Source organism: Pan troglodytes, chromosome 1 (genome assembly GCF_028858775.2).
Source record: "Pan troglodytes isolate AG18354 chromosome 1, NHGRI_mPanTro3-v2.0_pri, whole genome shotgun sequence".
Classification (NCBI taxonomy): Eukaryota; Metazoa; Chordata; class Mammalia; order Primates; family Hominidae; genus Pan; species Pan troglodytes.
Genome location: NC_072398.2, coordinates 218,627,421 through 218,653,290, shown reverse-complemented (window position 1 = coordinate 218,653,290; position 25,870 = coordinate 218,627,421). Strand labels below are relative to the sequence as shown.

General features: G+C 44.4%; 1 protein-coding gene across 1 annotated transcript; it reads left to right on the top strand.

Moving 5' to 3' along the window:
* Nucleotides 1-20,496: 20,496 nt before the first annotated feature.
* Nucleotides 20,497-24,360, top strand: LOC129143173 (PRAME family member 15-like). Its single transcript, XM_054678066.1, has 3 exons — nt 20,497-20,804; nt 21,470-22,051; nt 23,799-24,360. Exons 1-3 carry the CDS (start codon nt 20,512-20,514, stop codon nt 24,358-24,360), a joined length of 1,437 nt encoding a protein of 478 aa, XP_054534041.1. The 5' UTR covers nt 20,497-20,511.
* Nucleotides 24,361-25,870: the final 1,510 nt, after the last annotated feature.

Genomic DNA, 25,870 nt, shown 5'->3' with positions numbered 1-25,870 from the left:
TTTGGAGGAAAAATCAAAACCTACATCTGTTTAATCTGAAAAAACAGACAGGAAATTCTCTGTGCCATTTTGGGCTGTGTGTCACCATCCCTGACTGGCTGGCTGCAGATTAGACGGGCATGTTCCTAAGAAGGTGGTGACTTACCAGATCTGGACTCAGTTTGCAGGGTGCTGGGACCTCTCAGAGAACCAAGCAGTAGCTCCAGGCACCAGGGCTTTGGGTCTGTCCTGTGCAAACTCAGGAGCTTTTGTTGATGTTTCTAACCACACCCTCCCCTTCTCAATCACCAGCTTCCAATCAGAAAGTGATACCTGATTAGATCCTGAAGTTCCACCCAGTTAATCCTGATTGAGTTTCACACTTTCTTCTGATTCATTGATTAAATTAGATGTGCATTTATGAAAGTGAAAGAATAAATAACAGGGTGAAAGTCCAAAACTCATTAATTCATTTATTCCCCAAACACTGATGAAGTTTGCCTAACATGTGACCTTCATAGTGACATGGAAGGTTTAATCTGTTCCTGGCATTAGAAAGAAAAAACAAAACCTGATGATATCTTTATGGGAGAATATTTGGCCACATTGAAATTATCAAAACGTTTCAGAGCTAAGACAGCTTTAAAAAGACGGTGATGTCAACCCTAAGAAAACAGAATAAAAAGCTCTGTTATCCAACAGTTACCTGGGTTTTATGCTTCCTAACAGGGCAGGTCATATGTGGGTTCAGGTTGAAGAGGGGAACCACTGAGGGTGTTACTGATCACAAGACTAAGGTCAAGGCTTCACTGAAAGAAATCAGGACAGAATGACAAAGTGAGGTGGGGGCTGGGCAGGATGGGACCGGGTGTTCTAGTAGAACCCTGGGAAGGAACCAAGACAGCATAAAACATGGTGGGTATTTTGTGGGCATCTCCACAGAAGGATTGAAAGACTCTGTCTGGATTGAGTTTAAAAATTAAAAAGGGAATAGTTACAGAAGAGACAGTGCAGACTCTTCAAACACAACATTGTCTTTGAGGGCAGAGAAGGCAGATACAGTCTTGGCCCCTACTAGAAGGGAAAGCGTGCTTACTCCCAAAAATGATGGGCTCGCCTCAGAAAATCAGCCTGGGAAGATGGAATCTGAGAATCTGAGCTGGGGCAGATGCCAGAGAGAAGTAGTGTGGCCAGACCTGGGAAGGGAGACTTTCCCAACCTGGAAGCCATCGAGGGTGGAAGCTGTGGGTTTTGCAGGATGTGGGAGAAAGTGAACAAGGGTCCATGTCTCTGTCATGGTGCTATGGTCTGGAAACCTTTCTTTTAGACTCAGGGATCTTCCCACAGTGGGACATTTCCCAGCAACCCTCACCCACAGGCGTTTCCCAGGGCCCCTCATCCTCATCAATACCATCGTGCCATTCCCCAGCATATTTTGATAATTAATGTTCTGCCATCCTTAAAGTCCTCCCTTGTCCCTGATATTGAACAGAGAGATTCTGATTAAAGTGATACCATTAGGTATACAAAGAAAACTCAGGCCATGAGTGGTGGCTCATATCTCTAATTTCAGCACTTTGGGAGGCCAAGGCAGATGGATTACTTGAGCGCAGGAGTTTGAGACCTGCCTGGGCAACATGGAAAATTCTGTCTATAAAAAATATATACAAAAAATTAGCCAGGCATGGTGGTGTGCACCTGTAGTCCCAGCTGCCCAAGAAGTTTAGATGCGAGGATCACCTGAGCCCAGGGGGTTGAGACTGCAGTGAGCCATCATTGTGCCACTGCACTCCAGCCTGGTCAACAGAATGAAACCTTGCCTCAAAAAAAAGGAAGGAAAGAAGGAAGGGAGGGAGGGAGGGAGGGAGGGAGGGAGGGAGGGAGGGAGGGAGGGGAGAGAAAAAGACAGAAAGAAGGAAACAGAAAGAAAGGTGGAAAGAAAGAAAAAGAAAGAAAGAAGAAAGAAAGTAAGAAAAAGAAAGAAAGAAAAAGAAGGAAAGAAGGAAGGAAAGAAAAAGAAAGAGAAAGAAAGAAGAAAGAAAGAAAGAAAGAAAGAAAGAAAGAAAGAAAGAAAGAAAGAAAGAAAGAGCCTTCTTGTCTTTAAGAGCAGCGCATATATACTGTTATATTGGGTGCACACCTAAAATACATTTCCCCCACAAAACCTGGAAGCTCTATTTCATGTTGAAATATCTGCTAAGTTCATGGATGGCTCCCATCCTAAGAGGGATCACACAGTGATTCTTCCGATGTTTTAGGGCACAAAGTAGCAAGAAGCTCCCTTGCCTCCAGAAAGTCCTCCAGGCCTTTCTCTCCCATTCTATATGAAAACCAAACAGCTCTGAGATGCCACTGGCCTCCAAAACTGGAGTACTTTGAAGGGTGTTCTCTATCTTGAAATGTTTCTGTAAATGTTCTTTCTCCACATTTCTGACCTCACTGTCAATGCCCTGCTATGTGTGCAATCGAGTTAAACTGAAATGTGTTCAGTGGAGCTTCTACTTTGCCTGCCCTCACTTTGTGAGCCTGAGGCTGAGGTTGAGCTCAGCACCAAGGGTGGTTGTGAGTGTCTCTGGTGACTGAGCATCCACGAGGTACAGCAGGGGCTGGTATCATTCATCCAAGATCTCAGCTCTCCCTCACAAATAATCTAAAGCATGTTGGTGACCCTGAGATTTGGCTAGCAAGAGGAATCTGCCCATGTTCAGGCAACAAATGATTGGCAGACCCCTCAGGTGAGAGGCTCAGAGGATCCCCTAAGCAGTTCAACAACCTAAATGTTGGAAAAAACTGTCTGACAGACTTTCCATTCTTTCCCAATTCAGAAGGTCCAGCAAGTAGTGGTTGGTCTCAGGAAGATGGAAAATCACAAACAACAGTTAAAAAAAGAAACTAAGCAAAGGAACACTGGCAAGACACTGTGCCAGTGCCCCCCCTTTCACCAAGAAGGAAGGCCTCCCACTCCTGAGCCCACTGCGCCCAAGCTTCCACAAGGCCTACATACCCCTAGGCTGCCCAGAGTAGAGAAGAAAGGGTGCAAGACCTCAGGATGCAAGACCCTCCCTTGACTGCCCGTATGAGGCCTAGAACTGGGATACAAATGTCCCTGAGAGAGCAACAGTATACTGGAGTAGACGAGGATGGGCTTATGGTGGAAAGGCGTGCCTTTGTGTACCAACCCTTCACCTCTGCCCATCTCCTCCATTGGAAAACAATACCCCATCCTATACCGAAAAGCCTCAAGCTATAATTTATTTGCTCCAAACTGTTATCCAGACCCACAACCCCACCTGGGCTGATTGCCACCAGGTGCTCATGCACCTCTTTAACACAGATGAAAGGTGGAGAGTGCTCCAAGTGGCAACTAAGTGGCTGGAAGAACATGTTCCAGCTGATTACAAAATCCCCGAGGGTATGTGAGGATCCAACTAGCAGGAACAGACCCCCAGTGGGACCCAAATGAAAGACAGGGTATGCAAAGGCTAAACCAGTACAGGGAAGTCCTTCTGGAAGGATTACAGGCGTGAGCTGCCTCACCCGGCCTTGAATGAATGAATTCTTGACTTCCACCCTATCCCTAACACTGTCAATTTCCTGATTCATGCAATTAATATGGATATCTGATATGAATGGATATCTGATTCAATCCATTAATCTGGGGAGAGCCAAAAACCCAATCAGGATTAACTGGGTGGAGCTTCAGAAATGCAATCAGATATCACTTTTTGATTGGAAGCTAGTGATCCGCCTGCCTTAGTCTCCCAAAGTGCTAGGATTACAGGCATGAGCCACTGCACCTGGCCGGTATTTTCTGTTTTGTACAAGATGTTCCAGAAAGAAAGGCAAATATGGAAAGTTGTCTAATTCATTTCATAAGAGAGCAGTAACCCATATTTTAAAAATGGCTAAGGATATTAGAAGGAAAGTAATTTAAACTTATTTGGCAAAAGTTTTTTTCCTTTTTTTTTTTTTTTTTTTTTTTTGAGACAGAGACTCACTCTGTCATGCAGGCTGGAGTGCAGTGGCACAGTCTCACTTCACTGCAACCTCTTACTCCCAGATTCGAGCAATTCTCCTGCCTCAGCCTCTCTAGTAGCTGGGATTCGAGCCACATGCCACCACATCCAGCCAATATTCAACATTCTTAAAGAAAAGAATTTTCAACCCAGAATTTCATATCCAGCCAAACTAAGCTTCATAAGTGAAGGAGAAATAAAATACTTTACAGACAAGCAAATGCTGACTGATTTTGTCACCACCAGGCCTGCCCTAAAAGAGCTCCTGAAGGAAGCGCTAAACATGGAAAGGAACAACAGGTACCAGCCGCTGCAAAATCATGCCAAAATGTAAAGACCGTCGACACTAGGAAGAAACTGCATCAACTAACGAGCAAAATAACCAGCTAACATCATAATGACAGGATCAAATTCACACATAACAATATTAACTTTAAATGTAAATGGACTAAATTCTCCAATTAAAAGACACAGACTGGCAAGTTGGATAAAGAGTCAAGACCCATCAGTGTGCTGTATTCAGGAAACCCATCTCACGTGCAGAGACACACATAGGCTCAAAATAAAAGGATGGAGGAAGATCTACCAAACAAATGGAAAACACAAAAAGGCAGGGGTTGCAATCCTAGTCTCTGATAAAACAGACTTTAAACCAACAAAGATCAAAAGAGACAAAGAAGGCCATTACATAATGGTAAAGGGATCAATTCAACAAGAAGAGCTAACTATCCTAAATATATATGCACCCAATACAGGAGCACCCAGATTCATAAAGCAAGTCCTGAGTGACCTACAAAGAGACTTAGACTCCCACACATTAATAATGGGAGACTTTAACACAACACTGTCAACATTAGACAGATCAACGAGACAGAAAGTCAACAAGGATACCCAGGAATTGAACTCAGCTCTGCACCAAGCGGACCTAATAGACATCTACAGAACTCTCCACCCCAAATCAACAGAATATACATTTTTTTCAGCACCACACCACACCTATTCCAAAATTGACCACATAGTTGGAAGTAAAGCTCTCCTCAGCAAATGTAAAAGAACAGAAATTATAACAAACTATCTCTCAGACAACAGTGCAATCAAACTAGAACTCAGGATTAAGAATCTCACTCAAAGCCGCTCAACTACATGGAAACTGAACAACCTGCTCCTGAATGACTACTGGGTACATAACGAAATGAAGGCAGAAATAAAGATGTTCTTTGAAACCAACGAGAACAAAGACACAACATACCAGAATCTCTGGGACGCATTCAAAGCAGTGTGTAGAGGGAAATTTATAGCACTAAATGCCCACAAGAGAAAGCAGGAAAGATCCAAAATTGACACCCTAACATCACAATTAAAAGAACTAGAAAAGCAAGAGCAAACACATTCAAAAGCTAGCAGAAGGCAAGAAATAACTAAGATCAGAGCAGAACTGAAGGAAATAGAGACACAAAAAACCCTTCAAAAAATCAATGAATCCAGGAACTGGTTTTTTGAAAAGATCAACAAAATTAATAGACTGCTAGTAAGACTAATAAAGAAAAAAAGAGAGAAGAATCAAATAGACACAATAAAAAATGATAAAGGGGATATCGCCACCGATCCCACAGAAATACAAACTACCATCAGAGAATACTACAAACACCTCTACGCAAATAAACTAGAAAATCTAGAAGAAATGGATACATTCCTCGACACATACACTCTCCCATGACTAAACCAGGAAGAAGTTGAATCTCTGAATAGACCAATAACAGGAGCTGAAATTGTGGCAATAATCAATAGTTTACCAACGAAAAAGAGTCCAGGACCAGATGGATTCACAGCCGAATTCTACCAGAGGTACAAGGAGGAACTGGTACCATTCCTTCTGAAACTATTCCAATCAATAGAAAAAGAGGGAATCCTCCCTAACTCATTTTATGAGGCCAGCATCATTCTGATACCAAAGCCGGGCAGAGACACAACCAAAAAAGAGAATTTTAGACCAATATCGTTGATGAACATTGATGCAAAAATCCTCAATAAAATACTGGCAAACCGAATCCAGCAGCACATCAAAAAGCTTATCCACCATGATCAAGTGGGCTTCATCCCTGGGATGCAAGGCTGGTTCAATATACGCAAATCAATAAATGTAATCCAGCATATAAACAGAGCCAAAGACAAAAACCACATGATTATCTCAATAGATGCAGAAAAAGCCTTTGACAAAATTCAACAACCCTTCATGCTAAAAACTCTCAATAAATTAGGTATTGATGGGACGTATTTCAAAATAATAAGAGCTATCTATGACAAACCCACAGCCAATATCATACTGAATGGGCAAAAACTGGAAGCATTCCCTTTGAAAACTGGCACAAGACAGGGATGCCCTCTCTCACCGCTCCTATTCAACATAATGTTGGAAGTTCTGGCCAGGGCAATCAGGCAGGAGAAGGAAATAAAGGGTATTCAATTAGGAAAAGAGGAAGTCAAATTGTCCCTGTTTGCAGATGACATGATTGTATATCTAGAAAACCCCATCGTCTCAGCCCAAAATCTCCTTAAGCTGATAAGCAACTTCAGCAAAGTCTCAGGATACAAAATCAATGTACAAAAATCACAAGCATTCCTATACACCAACAACAGACAAACAGAGAGCCAAATCATGAGTGAACTCCCATTCACAATTGCTTCAAAGAGAATAAAATACCCAGGAATCCAACTTACAAGGGATGTGAAGGGCCTCTTCAAGGAGAACTACAAACCACTGCTCAAGGAAATAAAAGAGGATACAAACAAATGGAAGAACATTCCATGCTCATGGGTAGGAAGAATCAATATCGTGAAAATGGCCATACTGCCCAAGGTAATTTAAAGATTCAATGCCATCCCCATCAAGCTACCAATGACTTTCTTCACAGAATTGGAAAAAACTACTTTAAAGTTCATATGGAACCAAAAAAGAGCCCGCATCGCCAAGTCAATCCTAAGCCAAAAGAACAAAGCTGGAGGAATCACACTACCTGACTTCAAACTATACTACAAGGCTATGGTAACCAAAACAGCATGGTACTGGTACCAAAACAGAGATATAGATCAATGGAATAGAACAGAGCCCTCAGAAATAACGCCGCTTACCTACAACTATCTGATCTTTGACAAACCTGAGAAAAACAAGCAATGGGGAAAGGATTCCCTATTTAACAAATGGTGCTGGGAAAACTGGCTAGCCATATGTAGAAAGCTGAAACTGGATCCCTTCCTTACACCTTATACAAAAATCAATTCAAGATGGATTAAAGATTTAAACGTTAGACCTAAAACCATAAAAACCCTACAAGAAAACCTAGGCATTATCATTTAGGACATAGGCATGGGCAAGGACTTCATGTCCAAAACACCAAAAGCAATGGCAACAAAAGCCAAAATGGACAAATGGGATCTAATTAAACTAAAGAGCTTCTGCTTCTGCACAGCAAAAGAAACTACCATCAGAGTGAACAGGCAACCTACAACATGGGAGAAAATTTTCACAACCTACTCATCTGACAAAGGGCTAATATCCAGAATCTACAATGAACTCAAACAAATTTATAAGAAAAAAACAAACAACCCCATCAAAAAGTGGGCGAAGGACATGAATAGACACTTCTCAAAAGAAGACATTTATGCAGCCAAAAAACACATGAAAAAATGCTCATCATCACTGGCCATCAGAGAAATGAAAATCAAAACCACTATGAGATATCATCTCACACCAGTTAGAATGGCAATCATTAAAAAGTCAGGAAACAACAGGTGCTGGAGAGGATGTGGAGAAATAGGAACATTTTTACACTGTTGGTGGGACTGTAAACTAGTTCAACCATTGTGGAAGTCAGTGTGGCAATTCCTCAGGGATCTAGAACTAGAAATACCATTTGACCCAGCCATCCCATTACTGGGTATATACCCAAATGACTATAAATCATGCTGCTATAAAGACACATGCACACGTATGTTTATTGCGGCATTATTCACAATAGCAAAGACTTGGAACCAACCCAAATGTCCAACAATGATAGACTGGATTAAGAAAATGTGGCACATATACACCATGGAATACTATGCAACCATAAAAAATGATGAGTTCATGTCCTTTGTAGGGACATGGATGAAATTGGAAACCATCATTCTCAGTAAACTATCGCAAGAACAAAAAACCAAACACCGCATATTCTCACTCATTAAGCTGTTCAGTGCTCTATATCCTGAAGTTGGTATCACAAGACCACTCAAATAAGGGCAGAGGGATGGCCTTGGGTAGATGCTACAGAGAGAGATGTGTAGGGAGCTAGTTAGTTGGGGGTTCAGATCTAGTGAAGGTGCATTTGTGAATTCCTCCTTAGGAAGTGTGTATAAAGTTAATATGATGGAAACGTATTCTTCATAAAGAGGAGGGTATGAAAGAAGGGAAAGTGCAGTCTGGTGCGATGTCTCTTGCCTGTAATCTCAGGACTTTGGAAGGCTGAGGCAGGCAGATCACGAGGTCAGGAGTTTCAGACCACCCTGCCCAACACAGTGAATCCCTATCTCTATTAAAAATACAAAATTTAGCTGAGCATGGTGACAGGCACCTATAATCCCAGCTACTTGGGAGGCTGAGGCAAGGGAAGTGAAGGCTGCAGTGAGCTGAGATTGTGCCACTGCACTCCAGCCTAAGTTACAGTGTGAGACTCTGTGTCAAAAAAGAAAAAGAAAAAGAAGGGAAAGTGCATGAAACCTGTGCACTTCACAGTAGAAGCTCCATCCTCAGCAGCTTAATGAACACCAATGATCCTGTCTGTAATTCCCTGTCTGTGAAAGGTTATTTTGAACTCCAGGAAAGGTAATTGATACGGGAAGTGCATGCTTCTGGGATGGAGGGTGAGGGAGTAGGTGTGAGAGTGGTACCAATCACACAAGCGAGGCTGAAAGGACGGAGCCTAAAATAGAGCTGCCCCTGAATGATCTGAGTCTTCATCAGGCAGCACCTTGCATGCAGACCATCATCTGATGATGGGAACAAACTTGTGTTTGGGTGAAACAGGCTTCCCTGTTGCAGTTACTATAACACCTGTGTGGTAGTAAGGTGCAGAATTACTCAATGCCCACTTCAAGTTTACCATTGAGATGATTTCCCACCCCCCTCCTCTAACTGGCACCATTGCCCATAACTAACTTTTTGCTCTCCCCAGGTACCTCAAGAACCCTTTTGGGGCCTTTACATTCTGTCATGCTTACCTAACTGATTGGGACATGGAGTGTCTGTCTCAGTACCCAAGCCTCAGTCAGCTGAAGGAGCTGCGTCTGATTCATATCCTAATGTGGACCACCAATCTTGAGCCCCTTGGAGTTCTGCTGGAGAAAGTTGCTGCTACTCTGAAGACCCTTGTCTTAGAGGACTGTCGGATCCAGGCCCCCCAACTCAGGGTCCCCCTGCCTGCCCTGAGCCACTGTTCCCAGCTCACCACCTTCTACTTTCATGGAAATGAGACCTCCATGAATGCTCTGAAAGACCTGCTGCGTCACACAGGCAGGCTGAGCAAGTTAGGCCTGGACATGTATCCTGCGCCTCTGGAGTGTCTTGACAACAGGGGTCATGCCAATTGGGAGATCCTCACCCCAATTCGGGCTGAGCTGATGCGTACACTCAGGGAAGTCAGGCAGAACAGGAGGATCTTCTTTGGTCCCACCCCCTGCCCTTCCTGTGGCTCATGGCCATCTGAGAAAGTGGACTTCCATCTGCTCCTAGGGAAGGCCTGGTTAGTGGGATGGATAAGCTTTCTTCCGGACACTTGGGAACTAAAATCTTGTACATGGGTGCATTTTTTAATTTTAATTTAATTTAATTGTTTATATTTTTATTTTATTTTATTTTTGAGACAGAGTCTCACTCTGTCCCTCAGGATGAAGTGTAGTGGCACAATCTCAGCTCATGGCAAGCTTTATCTGCTCGGTTCAAGTCATTCTCCTGCCTCAGCCTCCCAAGTAACTGGTGTTATGGGTGTGGGCCCCAAGCCTGGCTAATTTTTGTATTTTTAGTAGAGACAGGGTTTCACGATGTTGGAGGAGGCTGGCCTCTAACTCCTGACCTCAAGTGATCTGATTGCCTTGGGCTTCCACAGTTCCAGGTTTACAAGTGTGTGCAGCCGGGCCCGGTCAGCCGTTTCTTAAAGGAAGCACACAGCTGTGTGTTTCAGGCACCTGCTCACCGTGAGTGGAAAAACAAAGGTGACTCAGCCGGGGGCAGGACTGGGTTAAAAATGCTGACTTGGAATCAATGAGACCTTCAGGGACCTGTGTTCTAGACTCAGAAATGGAGCCTGAAGTTCTAGAGTGATGCAGGAGTTACCACCGCAAGGATGGTTTTTTAAAAATGTCAAAAATAAATGGAACCTGAATGGAAACTTTCTGGTGTCTTCCACGATTGATCAACCTGTTTTAGACATTTATGTATCAGAAGTCTCTAGAAATCACCCTCCTGGGTTCAAGCAACTCTCCTGCCTCAGCCTCCCAAGTAGCTGGGACTACAGGGAACCGCCACCACACCTGGCTAATTTTTGTATTTTCAGTAGAAAGGGGGTTTCACCATGTTGACCAGTCTGGTCTCGAACCCCTGACCTCAGGAAAAGCACTTGCCTCAGCCTCCCAAAGTGCTTGGATTGTAGACATGAGCCACTGCACCTGGCCTGATATTCTGATACAAGCATAAAATGTGTAATATTCAAATCATGGTAACTGGGATATCCACCATCTCAAGAATTTATCATTTCTTTCTGCTAGCAACATTCCAATTCCATTGTTTTAATTATGTAGAAATTTACTACGAACTATTGTCAACATGAGTTGCCCTATTGTGCTACTAAACCCCAGATCTTATTCCTGTCTCTGTTTTTGTTCCCATTAACCATCCCCTTCTTATTCTGTATTTCCCAGTACCCTTCCTAGCTTCTGATAACCGCCATTTTACTATTTTTAAGTTTCGTGTTTTTTAATTCCCAAATATGAGTGCGAACATGCCATGTTTATCTTTCTGTATCTGGCTTACTTCACTCAACATAAAGTCCTCCAGTTCCATCCATGTTGTCGCAGATAACTGGATTTCCTTCACGTTTACGGCTCAATGATATTCTGTTGTGTATATTTACCACATTTTCTTGATCCATTCATCTACTGATGGACACTTATGTTGATTCCAAATTTTGGCTATTGTGGATAGTGCTGCAATAAATAGGAGAGTGCAGGCTGAGTGCAGTGGCTCATGCCGGTAATCCCAGAATTTTGGGAGGCTGAGGCAGGTGGATTACTTGAGGTCAGGAGTTCGAGACCAGCCTGACCAACATGGTAGTGTAGATATCTCCTGGATATATTTCTTTTTTTTTTTTCTGGATATATATCCAGCAGTGGGATTTATGGTTTATATGGTAATCCTATTTTTATTTTTTGGAGGAAACTCCATACTGCTTTCCATAGTAGCTGTACTAATTTACATAACTACCAATGTTGTACCAGGGTTCTCATTTCTCCATATTCTTCATAGCATCCATTATTTTCTGTTGGTTTTTTATGGGGGAGCTCCCCTTACTATTAAAACTCAAATCCAGTTTGGTGTAAACACAGAAACCCTGCTAGAGTTGCCTGCCACCTTTGAAACAGGCCATTGGAATGAAAATTGTCCACCTATGCACCAGGTGTCTATTGGACAGAATGTTTTGTCCCAGAGGTTGTGCACATTAGAGGACATTTCTTTTTTGTTTTCTTTACTTTTCTGCATTTTTTTTTTTGAGGTAGAGTTTCACTATTGTTGCCCAGGCTGGAGTGCAATGGTGGGATCTCAGCTCACTGCAACCTCCACCACCCGAGTTCAAGTGATTCTCCTGCCTCAGCCTCCCAAGCAGCTGGGATTACATTTGTGCACCACCACAGCTGGCTAATTTTGTATTTTTAGTAGAGACAGGGTTTCTCCATCTTGGTTAGGCTGGTCTCCAACTCCCAACCTCAGGTTATTCCCCCACCTCAGCCTCCCAAAGTGCTGGGATTACAGGCATGAGCCACCACATCTGGCTAGAGGACATTTCTGATGTCTCCATATTGATGGAATTTAAAATAACTGTCTGGTAAATTGTTTTCTATAATAGCCTGAAATAAAAATGGAGAAGCTGAGATTAAGATCATTGCAGACTTAGGTACAGAATTGGTGGAAACCAGGGCTGCCATATCCAGTTTATAGCCAGTATATCAGCAAATCCCTTGGAGAAAGGAAAATATTTCTGAGGAGGGGTTTTACATGAAGTTCAGAAAATTCCTGTGTTTGAAGCAGTCCAAATGACATTTGGACCATTTTTAGTAAAGTATGGCTTTTTATTAAGTGACAACATGGGGATGAGATTTGCTTTCTCCGTTAAGGTGATGCGTAAAGCTTTCTTTGGAGGGAGAGAAAACCCTAGAGTTTCCTGACCTTCCTTAACCTGAGCTGCTTGGTTCCCTAGAAGCAGAAATTGATCATGTTAGAACCCAAACTCATACCAACCTTGACCTTCATGAAGTACTCAAGTGTTTCTGCTCTTCTTCCTCATGTGATGTAGAAAGTATTAAAAGTGATGAGTGTAGGCCAGGCACGGTGGTTCACGCCTGTAATCTCAGCACTTTCAGAGGCCGAGGTGGGTGCATCACCTGTGGTCAGGAGTTCCAGACCAGCCTGGGCAACATGGTGAAACTCTCTCTCTACTAAAAATACAAAAACTAGCTGTGTGTGGTGACCTGTGCCTGTAATTCCAGCTAACTGGGAGACTGAGGCAGGAGAATCACTTGAACCAGGAGGCAGAGGTTGCAGTGAGCCGAGATCGCACCATTGCACTCCAGCCTGGAAAACAAGAGTGAAACTCCATTTCAAAAAAAAATTAATAAATAAATACATTATAAATAAATTAATTAATTAATGCTTTAAAGAAAAAAGAAATAAACTTTGCCTGCAAGTTTCATATGCAATTGAATACCTCTTAAATTTTGATGTGAACCGACCAGGCATGGTGGCTGAGGCCTGTAATCCCAGCACTTTGGGAGGCCGAGGCGGGCAGACCATGAAGTCAGGAGATTGAGACCATCCTAGTTAACATGGTGAAACCCCGTCTTTACTAAAAATACAAAAAATTAGCCAGGTGTAGTGGCATGCACCTGTACTCCCGGCTATTTAGGAGGCTGAGGCAGGAAAATTGCTTGAACCGGGGAGGCAGAGGTCAAAGTGAGCTGAGATCGTGCCACTGCATTCCAGCCTGGTGACACAGAGAGACTCCATCTCAAAAAATAAATGAATAAAATAAATAAATCAATAAAAATATTGTGACAGGAACCAACATTGCTCAACTTGTACACTAATGTCTTACAAAATCCTTTCCTTGTCACCTTCAAATCTCCATTTCAAATGCTACACTCTGGAAAACTCTACCACTTGGTTACCATTTCCTGATGATGGAGAAGACCATACATGTGTGTGTGGCATCAGAACTATTGACTCCTCCTATTGATGTTTAAGATATTCCATTACACAAACCTGGGTTCATACTTTTTGTTGATAGATCTTATGCCAAAAATGTAGGCAAAAAATGCCAAGCAGGAAATGCTATCAGTTCTGAAGATGAATTCATAGAGATGGAAATTCTTTCAGAATTTATTTTTCCAGATTTTTTCTTTGTTTGTTTGTTCTTTTGTGTTTGTTCGTTTTCAGACGGAGTCTTGCTCTGTCACCAAGTTGGAGTGCAGTGGTGAAATCTTGGCTGACTGCAACCTCCTCCTCCTGAGTTCAAGCGACTCTCCTGCCTCAGTCTCTTGAGTAGCTAGGATTATGGGTGGGTGCCAACATGCTCAGCTAATTTTTGTATTTTTAGCAGAGACAGGGTTTCACCATGTTGGCTAGGATGGTCTCAATTTTTTGGCATCGTGATCTACCTGCCTTGGCCTCCTGAAGTGCTGGGATTACAGGTGTGAGCCACCACCGTGCCCGGCCATTTTTTTTTTTCCTTTTGAGATGGAGTCTCACTCTATTGCCCGGGCTGGGAATGGGACTCCTCCTATCAATTATTTTTTTAAATTTTCTTTTGTTTTATTGACCTGACAAGGCTCAAATAGAGTTGAGTTTTTGTTTTTGTTTTTTCCATTGGAAGGGACAATACAGAGGTTACAATCATTGGCTTTAGATGACAAGATAAAAGAATAAAACATATTCCTTGCAAGACAACCAGCAAAACTTCATGATCAGCATCAAATCAGTGCCTTCTCACTGTCAGTGGGTGGAAGACTTCATCAATATTTGTAGAGTTTGAAGCACTCATGAAGTCACGATCAGACTCTTTACTCAGGGACAGGATGTAAGCCAAGCAAAAGACCTTCCACAGGTGGTGAATTTGGAAGCCTGCCCAATGTGACCTGCAAGTTTTCACTGGCAATATGCAGGTGCAGATATGACAAAGAATAACCATGACCTTTACATCACCCCCAGCTGTTGAGGAATGGGATCCTTTTGACCCTTTCTGTCCATAGAACCAGGTTGCGAATCTTGTGTGGCAACAACATATGTGGTCTACTTAACAGAGAAGAAGACTCTGTAAAAAAAAAAATGTTTATTATTAAGTAAGCAAAGAAATGGGAATAGATGTGAGATTATTTGGGGAGATAAAGGAAGTTGAAGGTTTTGAAAGGAAAAATAAGGAGGATTATACAAATTGTTTTGAAAGACTCATACTTGGTCATAAGGATTAAAACCAAAAGGGCATCAGTGCAATGTTAGATAGATTCCTCTTACACCCACTCAATAACCCCCAACATGTTCAGCAAGTCTTGGTTCACTCCCAGGTTCCCATTAAAAACCCAGCTCAACCCTGACCAGCTCCACCATCACTTCCCATTTGTAATTTTCACATGACTTTATTACAGAACCATCAGGTTCCTATGCCTGCTGCACAGTAGCTTAGCAATATTCTGAGACAGCAGGGTTTGCAGCAGAGCGTTTAATGATCACAAGGTGGCTGAATGAGAAGCTAGGAGGAGATCCTCAAATTCATCTCCCCAAGGAGTACTGAGGGTTTCCAGTGGATGCTGGATAGCAAGGGGCCGGAAAGTTGGGGTAGCGGTAAGAGGGAAGAAGTCAACAGGATGTAGAAACTGCATTCTTTGGTGAGTTGGTGCATTGCAGGGCCCTTCAGATCAGCTGGCATCAGTAGTTTCACTGACATGCAGAACCTGAAAGAATATCTCAAATGAAAAAGTTAATGTTTTGCAATGCTTGAATCGTTGTCTGCAGGGAAGTTAAGGGGAACTGTAATCTAAGGTCTATATGATTTTGGAACAGTAGGCTGCCAGCAACCATGAGGAACCAGGTCAGAGAGCAAGAAGACGTCGTGATGAATGCTGAATGTGTTGCAAGCTTGGTTTATTTTTGTTTCTCTCCCTCACTTCTTCACTGATTAAATTTATAAAGTTTATGGATGTGGTTTCAATTTCTTCCAAAGAAGCCTTAACCTAAGCCCTGAGACCACTCACGCCCTCAGTGGCACCTCTCCTCCACCAGAACGAGCATGTAATCTGCTACCTTAGGTTATACAAAATCCCGAAGACCATTCAATACATTGAGATTTTCATTCTGATTTCGTAGGGATGACTCCTCTGTTTTTAGAAAGCGTTTTAAAGTATAAAGCATTTTTATATTTTGATGTGGCCAAGGATCTCCTAACAACACTACTTTCAGATTTTATTTTTCTGTCTAATGTCGTAAACAGATCAAATCCTTCCCTGCCTCACACTCAAGACTATGAAGTTCACATATTAGTAAAATACCATCAGTGTTTGTGGAGTTCATGAATGAAAGATTTTTTTATTTTTTGACAGAATGTCCCTCTGACACCCAGACTGGAGTGCAGTGGCACAATTCTGGCTCACTGCAACCATTGCCTCCTTTGTTCAAGCAATTCTCCTGCCTCAGCCTCCCAAGTAGCTGGGTTTCAGGCGCCTGCCATCATGCCCAGCTAATTTTTGCATTTTTGTATTTTTGTAGAGACGGGGTTTCACCTTTTTGACCTGGCTCCTCTTGAACCCCTGACATCAGGTGATTTACTCACCTTGTCCTTCCAAAGTGCTGGAATTACAGGTATGAGCCACCTCGCCCAACCTTGAATGAATGTATTCTTGACTTCTACCCTATCCCTAACACTGTCAATTTCTTGCTTCACGAACTGAATATAGATATGTGATGTGAATGGATATCTGACTCAATCCATTAATCTGGGGAAAGCCAAAAACCCAATCAGGATTAACTGGGTGGAGCTTCACAAATGCAATCAGATATCACTTTTTGATTGGAAGCTAGCAGCGGATATGTGGAGGGCTGTGGGTGGGAGTTGTGATGAGAAAGGTCAATAAAAGCTTCTAAAGACCCACAGGAGAGACCCAAAGTCTTCAAGCCTGGAGTTCCTGCCTGGTTCTTCCTGAGGTTTGAGCACCTTCTAAACTACATCCAGATCTGGTAAGTCACTAATTTCTGTAAGGACACTCCCATCTGACCTAGAGTCAGTCGGTCTGGGATGGTGACAGTGCAGCCAACGATGGCACAGAGCTATATCCTGTCCTTTTTTTTATATATATGAACAATTTGAAGCTTTTAATGTTTTCCTCTAAATGCAGTTCTGTCTTTATTTCAAAAAAGTTGATTGTGCTTTGGCTGATGCCATTTTAAAATTCTTGAAGGGAGCAGTGACTCACGCCTTTAACCCCAACACTTTTGGAGGCCAAAGTGGGAGGATAATTTCAGCCCAGGGGTTTGAGACCAACCTGGGCAACATGACAAAAACCCTCCTCTACACAACGTTTTTGTTTTTTTTTTTGAGGGTGGGGATGGAGTCTCACTGTGTTGCCCAGACTGGAGTGCAGTGGCACGATCTCAACTCACTGCAACCTTTACTTCCCGGGTTCAAGCAATTCTCATGCCTCAGTCTCCATTCTCAGAAGCTGGTGTCACAGACATCTGAAACCATGCCTGGCTAAGTTTTGTATTTTTAGTAGAGGTGGGGTTTCACCACGCTGACCAGGTTGGTCTCAAACACCTGACCTCAAGTGATCCACCTGCCTTGGCCTCCCAAAGTGCTGGGATTACAGCTGTGAGTCACTGGTGCTTGGCCTCTACTTTTTTTTTTAATTAGCCAAGCATGGTGACATGCATCTGTAGTCCCAGCTATTTGGGTGGCTGATGTGGGAGAATCACTTGAGCCCAGAAGATTGAGGCTGCAGTGAGCCATGCTCACACCACTGCTGTACTCCAGCCTGGGCAAAAGAGAGAGACCCTGTCCAAAAAAACAAAAACAAAATCAATCAAAAAGGATCTTTGACCTTAATTTTAAACCAATCACATCCTCTTTCACCCAAATGGAGACATGGCTATGGGGGTGCATGCCTGTAATCCCAGCTACGTGGAAGGCTGAAGCATGAGAATTGCTTGAATCTCAGAGGTGGAGGTTACAGTGAGCTGAGATGGCACCGCTGTACTCCAGCCTGGGCGACAAAGTGAGACTTAGCTTCACCCACACCAAAAAATATTAGATGATACCACCCAGGTGATCATTAGATACATGAAGATTTCTACTGTGTTTTCTTAGGGACTGTCATCTCTGTCTTTGAAAACTGTTTTAACTCTGAAATATTTTGATAAATTTGACGTGGCCAAGGATCCCTCAACAAAGATACTTTCAAGTTTTTTCTTTCTGTCTAATATCAGGAAGAGATTCAACCCTTCCCTATCTCACACTCAGGACTGTGAAGGACACATATTAGTAAAACTCCATGTTTGTGGAGGGAATCAGTGAATGAGTCCTGGACTTTCACCCTAACCCTAAATCTTTCACTTTGATGGATGAATATCTAATTCCATCAGTAAATCTGGAAGAAACCCAAAAATCCAATCAGGATTAACTGGGAAGAAGACGAATCAAATGTAGTTCTCTTTCTCTCTTTTTTCTTTTTCTTTTTCTTTTCCTTTTTTTCTTTTTTTTTTTTTTTTTTTTTTTTTTTTTTTTTTTTTTGAATGTAGCGTATTTTCCAGGCTGGACTTCAGTGGTGTATTGTCAGCTCACTGCAACCTCTGCCTCCTGGGTTCAAGCGATCCTCCTGCCTCAGCCTCCCTAGTAGCTTGGACTATAGGCGCAGACCACCGCACCTGGCTAATTTTTGTAATTTTAGTAGAGGTAAGGTTTTACCATGTTGGCCAGGCTGGTCTCAAACTCCTGACCTCAGATAATCCACCTGCCTCTGCCTCCCAGAGTGCTGGGATTACAGCTGTGAGTCACAGGTGCTTGGCCTCTACTTTTTTTTTTTTTTTTAATTAGCCGAGCATGGTGACATGCATCTGTAGTCCCAGCTATTTGGGTGGCTGGTGTGGGAGAATCACTGGAGCCCAGAAGATTGAGGCTGCAGTGAGTCATGCTCACACCACTGCTGTACTCCAGCCTGGGCAAAAGAGAGACACCCTGTCCAAAAAACAAAAACAATATCTTAACGAAAAAGGATCTATGACCTTAATTTTAAACCAATCACGTCCTCACTGTAATTCTTCCCCCTGAATGGAGACGTGGCTGTGGGGGGTGCATGCCTGTAGTCCCAGCTACGTGGAAGGCTGAAGCATGAGAATTGCTTGAATCTTGGAGGCCGAGGTAACAGTGAGCCGAGATGACACCACTGCACTCCAGCCTGGCCGATGAAGTGAGATTCAGCTCCTTCAACACCAAAAAATTTATGCCACCCGGGTGATCATTGGATATATGAAGATTTCTATTGTGTTTTCTTAGGGACTATCATCTCTGTCTTTGAAAACTGTTTTAACTCTGAAATATTTTGATAAATTTGATGTGGCCAAGGATCCCTCAACAAAGATACTTTCAAGTTTGCTTTCTTTGTGTCTAATATCAGGAAGAGATTCAACCCTTCCCTATCTCACACTCAGGACTTTGAAGGACACATATTAGTAAAACTCCACGTTTGTGAAGGGAATCAGTGAATGAGTCTTGGACTTCCACCCTATCCCTAAATGTTTCATTTTGATGGATGAATATTAATTCAATCAGTGATCTTTAAGAAAGCCAGAAATCCAATCAGGACTAACTGGGTAGAGATTAAGAAGTCTAGTCAAATGTAGCTCTCTCTGTCTCTCTGTTCAATCTAGCCTATTTCCCAGGCTGGAGTGGAGTGGTATAATGTCAGCTCACTGCAACTTCTGCCTCTTGGGTTCAAGCGATCCTCCAACCTCAGCCTCCCTAGTAGCTTGGACTACAGGTGCAAACCACTGCACCTGGCTAATTTTTGCTGTCTTAGTAGAGGCAGGGTTTTACCATGTTGGCCAGGCTCATCTTGAACTCCTGATCTCAGATGATCCACCTGCCTTGGCCTCACAAAATGCTCAGATTACAGGTGTGAGTCACTGCACCCTGCCAAAGTGGTTCAGTTTGAATATGTGTAAGAGGTGTGCATTGGAAACGTCTATCTTGCGAGTGATGCATAACAGTGTCACATAGCTTTCAAAGCTTCTCACTGAAATTTTCAATAATAAGGCTGGGGCGGAGGCTCACACCTATAATCCCAGTATGTTGGGAGGCCAAGGGGGGTGGATTGCTTGAGACTAGGAGTTCAAGACCAGCTTGGACAACATAGCGAAATCCACTGTCTTTACAAAGTCAAAAAATAAAAGATGAGCTGGGTGTGGTGATGCATAACTGTGGTCCCAGCTACTTAGGAGGCTGTGGGGGAAGAATCCTTTGAGCTTGGAGGTCAAGGCTGCACTGAGCTGAGATCCCACCACTACCCTCCAGGCTGGGTGACAGAGCAAGACCCTGTCAGAAAGAGAGTGAGAGAGGGAGAGAGAGAAAGAGAGAGAGAATGAGAGAAGGGAGGCAGGGAAAGAAGACAAGAAAGAAAGAAGGGAGAGAGAGTGGGAAAGAAAGAAAGAAGGGAGGGAGAGAGGGAAAGAAGGAAAGAAGAAAGAGAGAGAAAGAGAAAGCAAGCTTAAATAATGAAAAGAAAACAAATAGAACCTATTCTAGGGATGCCCCATGAATGTTCCCAACAAGCTTATTTGTAGGAACTGAAAATGTGGGCATGTAGGCTTGTGACACTCCCATTCCCATTGTTTTAGAACCTTGAGTAATTAGTAATTACCCCCAATGGTAGAAGGGGTTCGCTTTCAGGTTCCTCCACACTCACTAGTCACTGGATGGAACACTGGATAGAAAGGAAGGGCTAGTGGTGGCCCTGCTTCCTCACTGCTTGGGAGACGCTCGTGCTGATGCAGCAGAGGCAGAATGCTGGCTTAATGGCCACTGAGTACAGAGTAGAATTGGAGTAAACTGAGGGCTCTTTCACCATTGCCAGAGCAGTGACTTTTGCCATAGGAGAAGATGAGATTGCATGGGCTTGGCCTGAGAGTGATGCCTTTTCTCTGGGTTTGTCCTCTGGAAGTTTTCCCTGCAGATTCATGAAGATGAGCATCCGGACTCCACCCAGACTCCTGGAGCTTGCGGGGCGGAGCCTGCTGAAGGACCAAGCCTTGGCCATCTCCACCCTGCAGGAGCTGCCCATGGAACTTTTCCCCCCACTGTTCATGGAGGCCTTCAGCAGGAGACGCTGTGAGGCCCTGAAGCTGATGGTGCAGGCCTGGCCCTTCCACCGCCTCCCTCTGAGGCCTCTGATAAAGATGCCTTGTCTGGAGGCATTCCAAGCTGTGCTGGATGGGCTTGATGCACTGCTTACCCAAGGGGTTCATCCCAGGTGAGGTGGCCCAGGTGGGCTGGTGGGGAGGGCCCAGGTGTCCAACAGAAGGAACAACTGGGTCATGAGAAGTGAGGAGGCCCAAGGGGGGATGGTGGTGGTGAGGAAGCTGAGAGGACTTGGTCATTCACCAACTCCTCAGGGAAAGCACTGCTCACCATGCCAGGTCCATGGAGGTAACAGGAACCTCTCCTCTAATGGCACTGAAAGGCACCATGAAAAGTGAGAACTGGGCCAGGCACGGTGGCTCACAGTGTAATCCCAGCACATTGGGAGGCTGAGGTCAAGAGTTGGAGGCCAGCCTGTCCAACATGGCAAACCCCAACTCTACTAAAAATACTAAAATTAGCTGGGCATGGTGGTGGGTTCCTGTAATCCCAGCTACTTGTGAGGTTGAGGCAGGAGAATCATTTGAACCCGGGAAGCAGAGGTTGCAGTGAGGTGACCTCACACCACTGCACTCCAGCCTGGGCGAAAAAGGGAGACTTGGTCTCAAAAAAAAAAAAAAAATGTGGAAGTGGGCAGGATCCAAGGGGAAAACAGGGTGAAGAAAAGTCAGAGAGAGGGACAAGAAGCAGGGAGAGGAGGAGCTGCTATCCAGGATGTGGAGTTTAAGTTCAGAAATGAGTTCTGAAATTCTCAGTCTCACCTCTATTTTCCCACAGGAGATGGAAACTTCAAGTGCTGGATTTACAGGATGTCTGTGAGAACTTCTGGATGGTTTGGTCTGAAGCTATGGCCCACGGGTGCTTCCTCAATGCCAAGAGGAACAAAAAAACAGTGCAGGACTGTCCAAGGATGAGAGGACAGCAGCCCTTGACTGTGTTCATAGAACTTTGGCTCAAGAACAGGACTCTGGATGAATACCTCACCTACCTCCTTCTATGGGTCAAGCAGAGGAAAGATTTACTACACCTGTGCTGTAAGAAGCTGAAAATTTTGGGAATGCCCTTCCACAATATCAGAAGCATCCTGAAAATGGTGAACCTAGACTGTATCCAGGAGGTGGAAGTGAATTGCAAGTGGATACTGCCCATCCTGACACAGTTTACCCCATACCTGGGCCACATGAGGAATCTTCAGAAGCTCGTTCTCTCCCACATGGATGTCTCTCGCTACGTTTCCCCAGAGCAGAAGAAGGAGATTGTTACCCAGTTCACCACTCAGTTCCTCAAGCTGTGCTGCCTCCAAAAGCTTTATATGAACTCTGTTTCTTTCCTCGAAGGCCACCTGGACCAGCTGCTCAGGTGAGGGAGGGTGATGAGCTTTGTCTGCAGACCACAGCAGAGCCTGTTACACTAAACACTAGTGGGCCTCTACTGTGAGCCAGCCTATGAGGATGTAACAGTGAAGGGGACACTAGAATGTCCATGCATTGTCCTGTTGGCGGCCCTGTCCTGAAATGGGTATCATGCAACCCTCCCAATAGAGGCAGAGGGATCAGCTAGGGGAGATGCTATAGAGAGGCTGCCATGCTGGGAAGCTAGCTACTGGGGGTTCAGATCTAGTGAGGGTGCCTTTCTGAATTCTTCCTGAGGACGTGTGTCTAAGTGAAGATGAGGAAAAATAGGCCAGGGGCGCTGGCTCATGCCTGTAATCCTATCACTTTGGGAGTCTGAGGCAAGAGGATAACTTGAGCCTAGGAGTTTAAGACCAGTCTGGGTAACATCCCAAGACCCCTGTCAGAAATGAATAAATAAAAGTAAAAACAAACAAGATAACTTTTTTTTTCTGAGATGGATTTTCACTTTGATTGTCCAGGCTAGAGTGCAGTTGTGACATCTCAGCTCTCAGCAACTTCTGCCTCCCAGGTTCAGGCGATTCTCCTGCCTCAGCTTCCTGAGTACCTGGGATTACAGGCGTGGGCCACCACACCTGGCTAATTTTTATATTTTAAGTAGAGACAGGGTTTCACCATGTTGGCCAGGTTATTCTCCAACTCCTGACTTCAGGTGATTCACCCACCTTGGACTCCCAAAGTGCTGGGATTATAGGCGAGAGGTACCACGCCCAGCCAACAAGATAATTTTTAAGAAGATGATGGGAAGTAGGGAAGTGAAGTGGGCACTGAAGAGGGGAATGCTCAGCAAACCTGCACATGTCAGAAAATCAGCTTTGTGCCCCACAGTTTCGTGAACAAGAATGATCCCATCTCTAATTCCCTGTTGTAAAAGTTTCTTTTGAGCTCCAGGTAAATTAATTACCTAGGAAATGCATGATTCTGAAACAGAGGGTCAGGGAGCAGGCACAAAGAATGGTGAAAGTGATAGATGGTTTGCTGATGATACAGGCGTGTCAGGGACGCCTGCAGCCTGCCCACCCCAGCTGATGTTGCAGGATCCTGTCTGGGTTTGTCCTTTATGCCTGAATCTCCACTGGGCTCCTGTAGCCCAGGGATGTGGTTTTCTGCCTGACAGATGAGGAAAGGGAGCTTCAGGGATTCTGAGAACTTGATCCATTCCTATAAATGATGGTGAAATGACTCAGCCTCAAATGGAATTATTTTTCTCTTTTTTTTTTTTTAAATACAGAGTCTCGCTCTGTCACCCAGGCTGGAGTGTAGTGACATGATCTCTGCTCACTGCAACCTCTACCTCCTGGGTTCAAGCAATTATCCTGCCTCAGCTTCACAAGTAGCTGGAATTGCAGGCGCCTGCCACAACACCTGGCTAATTTTTGGATTTTTGGCGGAGAGGAGGTTTTGCCATGATCAGCAGGCTGGTCTCAAACTCCTGATCTCAAGGAATCCACCTGTCTCAGCCTCCCAAAGTTCTGGGATTACAGGTGTGAGTTACTGCGCCAGGCCTAAAGTGGAATTGACCTCAGTGGCAAAGGTCTTCATCACGCTGCTTCCTAAGTGTTGACCATCAGACAATCAGAATGACCCTGGGCTTGGGTAAAATGGTCTCCATCCATTACCTTGAAGTCATTCCCCACCACCCTCCACTCACCCCTATGATTCCCCAGAATTAACTTCTTGCTCTCTCTCCGCAGCTGTCTGAAGACCTCGTTAAAGATCCTCGCAATAACTAACTGTGCGCTTTTGGAATCAGACTTGAAGCATCTATCCCAGTGCCCGAGCATCAGTCAACTAAAGACCCTGGACCTGAATGGCATCAGACTGACCAATTACAGTCTTGTGCCTCTCCAAATTCTCCTAGAAAAAGTTGCAGCCACCCTTGAGTACCTGGATTTAGATGACTGTGGCATCGTAGACTCCCAAGTCAACACCATCCTGCCTGCCTTGAGCCACTGCTTTGAGCTCAACACCTTCAGCTTCTGTGGAAATCCCATCTGCATGGCAACCCTGGAGAACCTGCTGAGCCACACAATCATACTCAGAAAGTTATGCCTGGAGCTGTATCCTGCCCCGCGGGAGAGTTATGGTGCTGATGGTACTCTCTGCTGGAGCAGATTTGCCCAACTTAGGGCTGAGCTGATGAAGAGAGTGAGGGACTTAAGGCACCCCAAGAGGATCTTGTTCTGTACTGACTACTGCCCTGACTGTGGCAACAGGTCATTTTATGACCTGGAGGCAGATCAATGCTGCTGTTGAATGCCTGCCTATTTTGGTGGATATGTCAAACGCTTTCTTCTGGACACTTGGAAACTAAAACCTAGGTCTTAGGTACACCCTATAGGGAGCACAGAACCCATCGTTTCACACATGGGCTCTGAAAGTGGGAAAGGAAAGCTGATCAAGCAGAGGCCGGACTTGCGGGAAATGTTGCCATGGATTCGATGGGACTTTGGGGACCTGTGTCCTGTAGAGTCGAAAATGGGAATCTGAATGTGTAGAGTGGAGGCTTGAGAATACTTGAGGGAGTTACTCTTGCATGGATGGTTGTAAAGAAACAATCAGAAATAAAGGAAAACTGAGCAGAATCTGTCTGGTGCCCTGTATTATTAAGTAACCTGTTTTCCAGTTTAAGCCTCAGGAATCTTCAGTTATTGATGGAAAAAACAAAAGGCACTGACTGAGTTGTCCAATCAATAAGATGCAGCCCAAGAAAATCAAGGCATTTAAATGAAATTTGGTTATTGTAATCAGTTTCCTCCCATTCTTTTATTTGAGACAGAGTTTCACTCTTGTTGCCCAGCATGGAGTTTAGAGTGCAATGGTGCCATCTCAGCTGACTGCAACCTCCACCTGGGGTTTAAATGATTCTCCTGCCTCAGCCTCCCAAGTGGCTGGGATTACAGGCATGCACCACCATGCCCAGCTAATTTGTGTATGTTTAGTAGCGACAGGGTTTCCTCACTATGTTGGTCAGGCTGGTCTCAAACTCCTGACTTTGGGTGATTCACGCAAGTAGGCCTACCAAAGTGCTGGGATTACAGGTGTGAGCCACTGTGTCAGGCTTTTTTGTTTTGTTTTGTTTTTTAGAGGTCTCCTGTCACTCAGGCTAGAGTGCGGTGGCACAATCATAGCTCACTGCAGCCTCAATTTCCTGGGTTCAAGTGATCCTCCCACCTCAGCCTCCTGAGGAGCTAGGACTAGAGGCGTGTGAGCCACCACGCCTGTATGCTTGTTTTTTTGTGTGGTGACAAGGTCTCGCTGTCTTGTCCAGGCTGATCTGGAACTCCTGAGCTTGTGATTCTCCTGCCTTGGCCTCCCAAAATGCAGGGAGTATAGGCGTGGACCACCACGCTTGGCTTGGCCTCCTCCAGTTCTTCACTTCTTTAGATGTCTGTTAATTCCTTGTTAGTTTCTGTGGCTGTTCAGTGGGTTAATACACACTAGGTGGACACCAAGGGCCTGGAACGTTACTGGGCAAGAACAGTGAGCCAATCCACACGGAAAGCACCTTCTTCTCAGGGTCTTTCACCGCTAGCCAGATGCCGAGACCCTGCCCACCCCCTGTGAGTCTCCACATGCTTCCAGAAGCCTTAGTTGGTGGACGTCAGCTTCACTGCACAAGGAGCCACTCTCTTCCCGCTGCCCTGGAAGGGGATGTCCATATTGTGTATTAGCTGGAGCCTCTGGGCAGCACCAACCCTTGCTTTTTCCCCTGATGACTAGCAGCCCTTCTTGAATTAAACTGGTTGTAGCCAGTAAAGACAGC